Below are 12,869 nucleotides of genomic sequence, written 5' to 3'. Positions count from 1 at the left end.
GAAAAATGGAAAGCATTATAAATAAAGAAAGCCAATATACTTAGACAAATAAGAACTTTTTAAAAATTCTGAGTTGGAATAAACTATCAAAGTATTTACATGTGTAAAAAGTTTAACATCTCACACTGCACAAAAAATTACCAGTTAGTAAAAAATAATTAAAAATATCCATTTTGATAATTTCCTTGTTTTCGCCAAGTCATCTTGAATTGTATTGTGCTGTATAGTAAGTTTTTTTAAAAAATAATAATTCACTTAAGCTTCATAAATATTTAAACAGTATCTGTTATAAGGATTATTTTACAGAGGGTAAAACTGAGTCAAAGGAAACGTGTGAAGTTAGTAGATCTGAGCTCATGTAAATCTGTGCAAATTTGTAGATTTGTAGCCCACAAGCTTTCTGTTGTACCACGTGACCCCCCTCCTCCCACCACCTTGTGGTCTTTAATTTTCTAAAAACAGCAATTTAACTTACTGAATTGAAAACATAAGACTTTTCTCCAAAAAGCCTGTTGGCAGTTCTAAGCAAGTACTGCGTGCCAGTCCTGTTAACTTCAGTGAGAAGTGATTGGAAACCCTGGTGGACATCTTCACCTCCGCCTCCACTTTTACTTAAAGAAAGTGCCTAAAATAAAAGACAGAATAAAAATAAAAATGTACAACTTCACTATGCTTGGACTTCAGGAAATTGGATACAACACAACTCTGCCTAAGAATTGTACAGATCCTCATTATAGCTTATAAGAAAATTCATTCAACTAAAGACAAAAAGTAACTTGAAAGCCACTCTATCCCAATAATACTTCCGGCATGGAGTCAGAGCACTATCTGCATTGGCAGAAGAAATGTCCCTCGCAGACCCAGGTTCTGGGTGCTCAATACTTGTAGTCTGCCTGAAAATAAGGCTGTCAACCTGGCCTTCCAGTCTATGTGAAGACACACCACTCCTGAGACCAAAAGGTGCAGCCTCTCCCCTGGTCCTGAGTTCAGACTGGACCTGTGATTGCTCTAACTGCAGAACGCATAAGTGACACACTGAGCACTCAATGGCTTGCCGGCCCCACATTTACTCTCCTGTACCCCAGCCACCATGGGGTAAGGAAGTTCAAGCTGTCTTAGAGGGGGCTTGTGGAAAACCCTAGAAAGCAACACCACATGGGGAGAGCTACTTGCAGAATGGCGGCCTCAGCCAACACTCAGCAACAAGACCCCAGACATTTCACAGAGGCCTTTCTTGGATCAAGTGATCACAGCTGGCACCATGGGGTCAAGCCACGAGAACTGAAAAAACAAAACAAAACAAAACAAAACAAAACAAAAAAGAAACGCCCTGGCTGGTGTGGCTCAATGGATTGAGCACCGGCCTGCAAACCACAGGGTCGCAGGTTCAATTCCCAGTCAGGACACATGCCTGGATTGTGGGCCAGATCTCCGGTTGTGGGCGTGCGAGAGGCAACCACACATTGATGTCTCTCTCCCTCTCTTCCTCCCTCCTTTCTCTTCTCTAAATAAATAAATAAATAAATAAACAAACAAACAAACAAATAAATAAATCAACCATTGTCATTTCCAACCACTAGGTTTTGGGTGGTTTGTTTGCCGCCATAGAAGATCCATGCAACAATCTAGACATGGAGTTGTGCCATAACACAAATCTAAAGCATAGAGTGAGTGCACTCACTTCAAACCCAGGCAGCTGACCAAAGCTGAATGAAAGGGAGTGAGGAGACTGTGAACAGAGCTTGGAAGGACAGTGAAGAAATCTGGAGAAAAGGAGATCATGCATATATTAGCAGAAGAACTGGACAGACTGTCACCTTCAATGATGGGAAAGGTTGGACATTTGCCAATGAATCATGAATCTGGTTAAGGAGATATCCACAAAAAATGTGGTTTATTTTAGCTGCCTGGGATAAAGTATGGGAACATAAGCATGAGCTAAAGAAAAAAACTGTTTCATTTTCAAATGAAATTTAACGGAAATATTTCCAACCTAGGACTTGCTGGGTAGAAAATAAAAATGTTCCTAATATTTCTTATTCCCAGCCACTCCAGCAGGCAAATGATTCTAAAAGTAAGAAGTGACCTCAGGGCAAATAGTCAAACCCAAGGCACAGGCCCCAAGGGCAAGATAAAGATCCACTTTGTTAAAACCTTAGAAAAATTCAGGAAGCTCCTCAGACTCTCTTGCTAGGCAGAATCCTTCTGTGCATCTTAAGGACATTGTCCCCCAGCACAGAGTCCTGCCTCAAACAGGTATTGGGCTTGTGCTTTTGAACAATGAAGCAGATTTAAGTTGACATATAGAAATCCCACAACTGTTTAGAACACCTGTTGACACCTTTTCTTGGACTTCCAGCCTCCAGAACTGTGAGGAAATAAATTTGTTATTTAGGCCACTTAGTGTGTGCTACTTTGTTATGGCAGCTCTAGAGGTCTGAGACACCTCCCCCCACAGTATTTGAAGGGCATGTCCACTGCAGTTATCCCTCCCTGTGTCACCACTGCATATTGGGGGGTGAGGGAGTAATAATTTGTCTGTAGTTCACAAGGCTCTGCACCCAGGAACCACACTGAGGAGTCCAATAGTCCTGTTCCTCCTGAATTTCAGGCCTCAGTATGGCCCCAGGATGAAATTAGACTGACGGCTTTGGAGTGGTTAAATGAATCTTACCTATGGGAGAGTTGTGAACCATTAGGAGCCAGAGGGCAGACCATGGCACAGATAAGGTGTGCTACCCCAGGTCACTAGCACAGGGCTAACATGTCTTTCCCTGGCAACATTTTACCCACACCACTGCAATGCTACCAGAGAGTAAGTCCTTTGGGATTTGAAAGGTGCAGGCACAGTTAACTGGCAAATTAATAGTGTTTACTGTTGTCCAGGAATGGCTTCAGGCACGTACCTGGACCATCTGGGCAGCGGTGCTTCCCTTTGCTCCCAGGAGGACCATGGCCAGGGCAGAGGAGATGCTCATGGGAGAGAAAAACAAGTTTTTCGAGTTGTCTTCACCCAGCTTTTTCAAAAGGTTTAAGGCAAAAGTGCCATTTGCCTCTGACAGAGTATCCATGATGGTGAGTCTGAAACAATGGACTTAAAATCAGCATCACATAAATACAGGCTTACATGGTGACTGAAATTCACTATGTTAATAGTTACCACTAACACTTGGGGTCTATCAGCAAATAGGTACACATCCAAAACTCTATTTCTTTGCAGTGAACCTCAAGATTTTTTAAAAATATAAGTTAAAAAGTTCTGTTTATAATATGATCCTGGTTTGTGGGGGAGAAAGCAGGAGGACTTATATCTATACACTGTGAGCCCAGAGAAAGTATAGAAAGATACACACTCAACAACTTACCCTCCTTACTTCCTGGGGGGAAAATTGGTAGAGGAGTTATTGGCTTTTGGTTCTGTTTCTGTATTGTTTGGTGCATTGTATGTGCTTATAAGCATTACTTTATAATTTATAAATCATTCATAATGATAAATTTAATCACAAAGTAACATAAGAAAAGATGGTTGAATGTTTTTATAATGTAGGGAGAAGACTCCATTTTAGGGAACCCTGAAATCTTAAGATAAAAGAGATGTAAGCCATTGGAAAAGAAATGACAATAGCTTTAGATTAAGGGCGTGGAAGAAGCCAAAGCAGGGCCAGATCTGGGGTAGGCAGTCAGCAAGGAAGTGTCTGCTCCTGTGCATTAGCTGTGGGCACCAGACTGGCAAGTTTGTGTGTAAAGAGCAAGTTCAGACTCCTGAGTCAAGATAGCAGAGGCTCCTGGGATTCACTGGCTCCTGGCTATTTTGGATAATCTTGGAAATAGGCACCTGGAAATTAATCCTAAATTCCAGTAGAGAATACATAGAATAATGACCAGACTTCTGTCAGAGAAGGCCCACAGCTATTAACAGCCTAACTGTTCTGTCTCTCTCGCTCTATCACTGCTGTCATTTTCACTTAGAACATCTCAAAATTTTTCTTGTCACAAGTTAAGAAGAAGACAGGCTAGTATTTCCTATCTGAGCAGTGAGTGGGAACCTAAAGAACAAGAGGAAAGCAAAACCAGCAGTTTTGGAGTATGAAGGGAGAGGGCAGGAGATATCTAACTGAAAGACCTGTGGAGACTGCAGGGCTAACCCATTCTTCCCCAACATGCCTTTACATTTGTAACTGTGATCACCGGATAACATAATGGCCCCCAAACTGTGAAGGGGACCAAGGTTTTGCCACCTGGAAGCTGCCTTTTGGGTTATCAATTTTAAGCTGGTTAGTAAGAAACAAGACTCAGAAAGAACCTTTGACTTTCTCCCTTTTCTACATAAGATGCAAAAGGAAAGGCCTGCTTCAGGAAGGAAACTGAGGATGCTCACCTTAGCCTAATTTGAATTCAGTGTGATATATTGGAAGGCACCAAGCAGGTGCCTGACAGCTAGATTATCCTGTGTCCCCTTGAGGCAAAACTGCCTGCCAGTGTGTCTGGCTCTTCCTCAATTATCTGTAAATGGCCCATTTTCACTTCTGAAATCTAAGAACCCATCCCCCGACTTCTCTTTTGTCCAAAATAACTTATATTCTAAATTTTGCCTCATTGTCTTTGGAATTTTCACACTTATGTGAATTCGCCATGCACTTGTATTAATTTTTTTTTCTCCTGTTAACCTGTCACTGTTGACTTAATTATTAGCCCAGTTAGAAGAACTTAGAAGGTTGGAGAAAAAGTATTCTTTTTTAAGCCCTCACAGTGACTAAGGTATCTTCATTCAAATCCCTAGAACCTGTGATTGTTAACTTATAATGGCAAAAGAGAAGGCAGATGTGATTAAATTAAGGATATTGAGGGAGATTATTACTGAGATGGGGAAGATCATTCAAGTGGTCCCTGAGTGTAATCACATGAATCCTTACAAGAGGGAGGCAGAGAGAAATTTGACTGAAGAAGAAAGCAGAGTGAGGACTGAAGCAAGATGCTACCCTGCTGGCATGGAGAGAAGGGAGACAACCAAGGAGTGCAAGGAATGCAGCTCTAGAAGCTGAAAATTCAAGGAGAGATTCTCCTCTTCAGCTTCTAGAGGGAGCTAGTGTAAGGCGCAAGGAAACTGATGACTCCCAAACCAGTAGAAAATAATTAGCAGCAAAGGGCAAATGTAATTAAAGGGTCTCTGAGCCAGAGTTAACAGTATTAGCATATTTAAAAATCAGAAAAGGAGCATTCCGCAGCTCAGCACAAATGCTTCTGAGGACAAAGGATATCTGAGATCAAAGAGGGGGAGATAGACATCTCGAAAACTCCAGGAAATGGGAAAATGTAGCTAGACAGCCCAGCAAACAAGATAGAGAAATTTCTTTTCTTTTTTTTTTTAAATTTTTTAATATGTTTTATTGATTATACTGTTACAGTTGTCCCAATTTCCATTCCCTCTGCTCCCCTCCACCCAGTGGTACCCCTCCCTCCAGCTGTCCCCCCCTTTTAGTCCATGTCCATTGGTTGTGCATATAGTTCTTCTCAACCTCTTCCTGTCTACTCCATTCCCTCCTACTATGCTTCTTAATTCCTATGCCGTCTCCCTCCCTTACCCATTTTCCCTTCCCTGCTGACCTCCCCCCTATATGTTCCCCATACCTATAGTTCTTTTTCCACTCTCATTGCCTACTTAGTTTGTCTTTGTTTCAATTCCCTAGCTTCTGTTGTTGGTTCTTGTGCTGCAGTTTTCATTTTAATGTTCATAGTTTTGATCCTCCTTTTTCTAAATCAGTCCCTTTAACATCTCATATAATAGTGGGTTGGATCTAATGAACTCTTTCAGTTTTATTTTGTCCTGGAAGCACTTTCTCTGCCCTTCTATTCTGAATGACAATCCCGCTGGATAGAGTATTCGTGGCTTTAGGTTTTGGATTTTCATTACTTTGAATATTTCTTGCCAGTCCCATCTTGCCTGCAGGGTCTCCCTTGAGAAGTCAGCTGATAGTCTAATTGGGACCCCTTTGTACATAATTCTTTTCTTCTCTCTTGCTGCTTTTAAGATTCTCTCTTTATCTTTAATTTTTGACAATTTGATCATAATGTGTCTTGGAGTGGTTCTCCCTGGGTCCAGTTTTTCTGGAACTCTCTGTGCTTCCTGGCCCTGTAAGTCTATTTCCTTCCCCAAATTCGGGAAATTCTGCTTTATTATATTTTCACTTAATTTTTCAATTTCTAGTTCTTCTTCTTCGTCCTCTGGCAATCCTATAATCCGTATGTTCGATCTCTTATAGCTGTCCCAGAGATTTCTGATCCTCTCCTCACTTTCCTTACTTTTTGTTTCCTCTTTATGCTCTGGTTGACCGTTTGTTCCTTCCCCGTGTTCCGGTTTGTGGATTTGATCTCTGGATTTTATTTCCTCACCACTTGTCTCGTATATGTTTTCGTTCTTTTCAGTATGAGTGGCTTTCAATCTTTTCTCGTCTTGTTCTAAATCTTTTGTTAATTCTGTAAGCCACCTAATGACTACAGCTCTGAATTGAGTCTCTGAAAGGTTTCTTATTTGTTCATCTGTCAGGTTCTTCGTCTGCTGCCTGGTGAGCTGCGCCACCGGGATTTCTATAGTTGTCTGCCTCATTTTGACAGATTTGTGTTTTGCTTTGCTTCTTGGGCCGGCTATAGGGGGCGGAGCCCGTGTATCATCACAACCCGGCGACTGGCAGCGATCCACAACCTTTTTCGCGGCGCTGTGGATTCCTGCCGTTATTCTCCACTGGGAGACCAGGATCCATCCTCCTACCTTCTGGGCCTCACCATCCGAGGCACTGCAGTGGCTGCTTTTCCCAGCGTTGGGGTCGCGAACTGCTGCGGCTCGACTGCAGCCAGGATTGCTCTCCCTGCCCTGTCCCTGGTGCTACTGCAAACAGCACCGCCCACTTTCACTCTTCCTACCTGTCCGACGGGCGCTGCTGGTTTATAACTTCGTACGTTGGGATTCCGAGTAGTTTTATTTTCTGGAATTTCTAGTTATCTTTTGTTTTGAGGTAGTTGTATTCCTTTCTAGTTGTAGAGGGAGACCGAGCGTGTCAGTCTAAGCCTCCATCTTGGCCAGAAGTCAAGATGGAGAAATTTCAAAGAGCTGCAGACAGAACTATAACCAGATCCCCCTCAGTTAATTATCACCCTCAGTTAATTTAGCTTATTGAGTTAGATTGTAACTCGGAGTATCCAGCATGGAAAAACAGAGAAGGAGAAGGGGGTGGGAGGCTTTACTCGTGTTAGGATAAAAGCAGCCAGTTCCGTTTTTTCGGCACGCACCTTGATTTGGCTTTTAGGCTGCGCCCAGAGCTGCAGGTCTGTGAATTAACAACTGCTTCAGTTACTGCTCAAGTCCTGTGTTTCAGTGTTTTATTGTGAGCATTTCTCACACTAGGCCCTCCCTGTCAACACCTCAATTTCACTCAGTGAAACCTATTTCAAACTTCTGGCCTCCAGGTCTATGAGAGAATAAACAAATTAAAAATTACATTAACGATAAAACAACTGGATATTCCTCTTATGAAAAAGGTCCTTAAACAAAAAATACTTCCTATATTTCCATAACATGACAAAGATTACCTCCCTCAGCAGCCAGCATCATCACTGATAAAATATTAGGTAGTTTTGTTTCTCAAAACAGATACATGATACAGACATCTGTTATCTGATATTTGTGAAACTTTGTTTTAATAGTTCTGGCCAAGGCAAAAATAACTCATGAAGCATAATTAGAAGAAAATTTATTGGCAATAAAACAAAATAAGCATATTTAGCAAAATATGTGATGGTCTACTTGAAAAACAGCTAAAACCAATGAAATACTCTTAAAATTGATAAAAGAATGCAGTAAAATGGGCTCCAAAAAGTTTACTAAAAAAAAAAAGATTGCAATAGAAATATGTACCAAGGATAATAGTAGATTAAGAAAGAAAACAAAAGAAAAACAGCCCTGATTGGTGTGGCTCAGTTGGTTGCATCATCTCACAAAGCAAAGGGTCAGCAGTTCAATTCCCAGTCAGAACACATGCCTGGGTTGCAGGCTTGGTCCCCCAGCAGAAGCACGTGAAAGAGGCAGCCAATCAATGCTTCTCTACCTCTCTTTCCTCCTCTCTTCCCCTCCTGTCTAAAAATAAACTTTTTTTTTAAAAAAGGAAAACAATGGCTAATAATTATACTCAAAAGTTTTAACCTCAGAAAAAATAAATATACTTTTATGAGTATATACTATGTCCTATGTTAGCACTTTTCCTAAAAGATCCTTACAACCCTGCAAGGCAAGTTGAGAATATCTGCATTGGACAAAGAAATCTTAGTTCTTAGTTCTTAAAGTGTCTTGTCCCTGCAATCACAGGACTACGAGTTGCAGAGAGAGGGTTGGAAACCAGGTGTGTGTGACTCTATAGAGTTCATTCTCTTAATCATGATGCCACACAGCCTTCTAAAATAAAAATTTTTCTAAAAAAGAAGTGGAGAGCAAATTAAAGATACCTTTTTAAAACATCCATAATTTCCAGCACTATCAAAGTAAGACAGTCATTCCCTCTTATACTGTGAAATAATGCTGTGAATTGGTACACCGTTTCCCAAGTACAATTTAAGATTATGTAAAAAATAAAAGCAAAGAAAGAAAATGCCATGAACACATTCATACCATCTGAACCAAAAATTCCACCACTAGAAAATTCACTGAAGGTAAAACTCAGGTACTGATAAAAATACTGTTAACATAGGCAGCTAGGAGTTAACAAAAGAGAGCTAGATTGCCTGGGCCTGACTGAGTCTAGAAGGTACACTTCATTAGGCTTAAGTCTGGAAGTTACAGCTTCAGACACTGACAGGGGATAGCCAAATCCCCACCAAGAGGATGAACACCTCTACTTCCCCTGTGTAGGTAAGAAGGACTCGCTTTGGAAACTACCTGTGCAAGGCTTGTGGGGGAGAGGGCGGAATTACCAACGTGGGGAGGTGGGATAAAACAGCAGGGAAAGTCCTTTGCTTAAGGACATGCTCAGTAGAAACCAAGCTACCACAGTGGAATTTTGGGGCATGTGCAGTGGGAGCCAAAATGGCGACATAAAGGGGCGGAGTCTAGCCTGGGAATACCTGGGAAAAGGATGGGATTAGATGAGAACATGAAACCCCACAGAATACAGGAGAGGAGATTGGCTGGGAAAAGGGCTCAGCACAAGCTTAGGAAAACCCAAGATGTAGGCTGGATCATTTGAAAGCAAACCTGCTTGCTCCAGAAAACCAAGAAAACTGAAGAATTAGCAGGAATCTCGTATCAGTTGCTCCTAGAGCCTGGTCCACCCTCTACATCCAATAAGGCATATTATTTCTCTTCACCCCCAATAAATATTGCCACTATGCTTAAACTTCTCCCACACATTTTCACTGGCAATACTAAGCACAAAAACAACTATTAAGTATTTCATAAGCCACAGATCAAAAAAAAAAACATCTGTAAATGCCCTGAAACAGAGAACCAATTAGATTTTGTAACATTTAAGGTAAGATATTAGTGGAAATATTAATTTTAATATTATACTGCTGTCAAAGAAATACATAAAATTTTAAAAATATATAAAACTAATTTCAAAATATGTAAACTAAATTAGGAAGAAATGTACATGTAACTATATACACAAAAAATAGAAGGAAACAGTATACACCAAATGTGTCTGGGTTATGAATAAATTTTCATGGTTTTATATTCTTCATTTTTCACACTGTCTACAATATTCCTAATTCTTTTTAGAAAGTTCGTTGATTTTGATTTTTATGAAATCACTAAACTTGCACCTAGTTTAAAAATCAGTGCCAAAAGAGATATTACAATTGAAAACAGGTTCTCTTACTCAAGGCCCTGCTCGTCCCCCATCTGTGGTTTTCTTTATCCCTCATAATACATTTCCTTTCTTTCACTTAACACTGATTTTCCTTATGTTAATATTGCCTCTCCCCAGCCCTTTTCTCTAGTTTGCTATGTACATATGGCAACTTTTCCCCAAATGTTCTACATGCCAGTCAAGCCTTTTCAGTAATTTCTTCAGATGCTCAGATACAGGAATAACCTGCCAGATCCATTTTTCCTCTCCCACAGTCTCTCACCCTGCTGGTGAAGGAAGGGGTTTTCATTTCAAAGAGGAATTTTCATAGGAAATGGCATTTCCTACTAAAATGTTTAGTTAATGGTCAATTGTCAGTCTGTTGAAAATATTGTTTTCTCAAAGAAAGCATACTGCTTCCATAACAAAGAAATTATTTTTTCTTAAAAATTTAAGCATTGATACATATATTAATAGATCAGACTTTTTAACGCTGTAAAACACCTTTTAAAGCAAACTTACAAATTTCAACCAACCTTAGTAACACTTAAACTTCTATAAACCTAATAAATCAAGACTTACAAATCTAGTAAACTAGAATCACCTAAGACCTTAAAAGATGTTTTAAAATACACAAAAAAGTACAATTATTACAAAACTTATTTCTACACTTGTACTTACTTTCTCGTCGGCAGCCGTCCGTCTCGAGAGACGATGGTGTAGCTTCTTAAGAGTCCATCTGCACCGCCGAGAATGGCTGTGCAGTCCAACTCGGGAGTGACACGGTATCTGTCTCCTCCCGTGTTGAATCGACATCATGCGATGACGCTGAAGCTACAGAGCCTGGGCAGGGTGATATGGAGGGTCTGCTGTTGCCCATGCAGCAGACCCCCCCTCTCTTCGCAGCTGAAGGGTCCAAGGGAAAGACGGAGTCAATACAGCTTGGCTTCAGGTGCGCCGCAGGAGTTGCCGGTGTTGACTACAACGTCAAACCGCCTTAGGGACTCCGGCTCCGGATTTTCTGTCGGGGTTTACTCCCTTAGCCTTTCCCCTGAAGAGGTATGCCGCAAGGCAGCGGAGGTTTTTTGGAGTCAGAGTTTTCCTTCTCTGATGTGCCCTGACTGGAGGATCGAACCAGCGACACTTAGCTCGCAGGCTGACGCTCAATCCACTGAGCCAAACCAGCCAGGGCCCTCCAAGTTGTATAACTTGGGTTATATAATTTGGATATAACACTTTCAGTTTAATTTTTTGGCCTTTCAGATCTTTGTATAACTACTGTGCTTGTTGGCCTAGTACACTGAAATAACCAAACTGTTTGCACAGCAATCATGGATGGATCATCACACAGCATTTCCTGAAACATTAGTGAAATTCTTTTGTGCCTTTTAAAGCGCATGTTGTTTGCCACATATGAATTCATTAATAGACTCATGGCTTTTTACAAATAACATATTTAAATTAGCTGATGTTTGTTTTCTCCTTGGTTCTCAAGTGTCATAAACTGGGATTGTTACAGAGTGGGGATCCCCCCAAATTCCCAGAGCCTACAGGTTGGGGGATGGGGAGAAGGAAAACTGCTTTTAAGATGCCTTTGCATAACTATGACTGGTAATTAGTGTCTTAGTTATGTAAATGGTTTGGTTCTTCTAAGGCCCCAAGGGGATGGAAGGGGTTTTGACTATGGAATAGTGAGGTAAGAGCATACAAAACCTGCACAAGGTTCTGTGAATGGTCAGAACTGGTTACCAGGCCCACTGCATCAGAGGACGCAGTCAGGGGTTTAAAAATAAGGCAGCAACCATGTTAGAGAGAAGCAGAGAAGATCCACATGGTTTGGAGAGAGAGTAGGGAGTACCACACGGTTTACTAGGAGGGCATAAGGGGAACTCCATGCAGCTTTAAAAGAGCAAAGAGAGAATCATGCGCCATCCAGTGCAACACGGCTTATATTTTCCTGGACTGTTATACAGAGGCTGATGACATCATATCCCAGATCCTGAAGGAGAGAGCTGACAGATAAGGAATGGGGAATTTCTGGACATGTTTTTGGCTTCTTGCCTTTTGGGGAGCAAGGGAAGTGCTGCGACCCGTGGGAGAACAGGGCTCTGAGCTGAAGTGCTCACTGTCCTCCCCAGGTTGGAATACTGTAAATAAAGACCTGTTTTCCTCAACACTCATTGTTGGCTTTTACACCAAGGTGCCACATGAAAGAACCCCCTTTCTCTGTATCAGGATGATGGGGTTATCTTTAAATTGGTTAGTTTTTCTTGAGATGTAGTGATCTTAAGCATTTTGCATTACAGCAACAACAAGGCCTTACCAGTCCAAAGACACAGATATCAGCCCTTTTCCAGGGTTTTTTTTTTTTTAAATAGAGGAGTTGTAAAGTACAAGATCTGCATCCTCAAGGAACTTAGGAGTTTTGATGCTTTTCTTGGGCCACATCCAGTCACACAGCTGAGAGAGGTTTCCCTTCAAGTACCTAATATATCATGCTATTGAGAAGGACCAAAGTTTTGCCGTGCAAAATATGCCTTTTAGGATATTGATTTTTAAGTTGGTTATTAAGAAACAAATGACTCAGAGACCCTTTGAACCTCCCCCCTTTACATGCCTGTAGGGATCAGGTATAAAAACCTACTTAAAGGAAAGAAGCATCAACTAGCATCAAAATATAAACTAAAAGTGGCAGGGAATAAATCCAGCAAAGCCTGATTGTTGTACTCCCCTCCGTGCCCTATCGTTTCTGGGTGACCCAGCAAGAATTTGTATTTGTTTACCACATATTGTTCTTTCTCACCTACCTTTAAATTGCCTGCTTTCCCTTTGAAGTCCTAGACCCCTGCCTTCCTCTCCTTTACCCAGAATGGGATGTAGATCTCAACTCCCATCTTACATAAAGAACCTTTAAAAAACAGTATTTATTCACTAGCATAAAAACTAAGTATTAAGGTTTTCTTTAATAAATTTATATATATACATGTGCATGTGTGTATGTATAACAAGTCTAACAAATCTTAGCACCATTTTTTC

The 12,869-nt window shown here is 41.0% G+C and overlaps 1 protein-coding gene across 2 annotated transcripts in view; it reads right to left on the bottom strand.

Moving 5' to 3' along the window:
- The window catches only part of SERPINB6 (serpin family B member 6), a 29,797-nt gene that overhangs the window by 13,934 nt on the left and 2,994 nt on the right, over positions 1 to 12,869 (bottom strand). The window contains exons 2-3 of one of the 2 annotated variants that reach the window (XM_090269896.1): positions 2,907 to 3,081; positions 476 to 625 (exon numbers count right to left, since the gene is read on the bottom strand). In XM_090269896.1, coding sequence (XP_090126022.1) covers positions 476 to 625; positions 2,907 to 3,071 — 315 coding nt within the window. In that variant the 5' untranslated portion in view covers positions 3,072 to 3,081. Of the gene's footprint in view, positions 1 to 475; positions 626 to 2,906; positions 3,082 to 12,869 lie in introns of those variants that run through there. The other variant, XM_090269897.1, reaches the window with a different exon arrangement.

The sequence above is a fragment of the Furipterus horrens genome, unplaced genomic scaffold (assembly GCF_987537825.1).
Source record: "Furipterus horrens unplaced genomic scaffold, mFurHor1.1.pri manual_scaffold_3, whole genome shotgun sequence".
NCBI lineage: Eukaryota > Metazoa > Chordata > Mammalia > Chiroptera > Furipteridae > Furipterus > Furipterus horrens.
The sequence above is the reverse complement of the archived record's forward strand: the minus strand, read 5'-3'. Positions and strand labels throughout refer to the sequence as shown.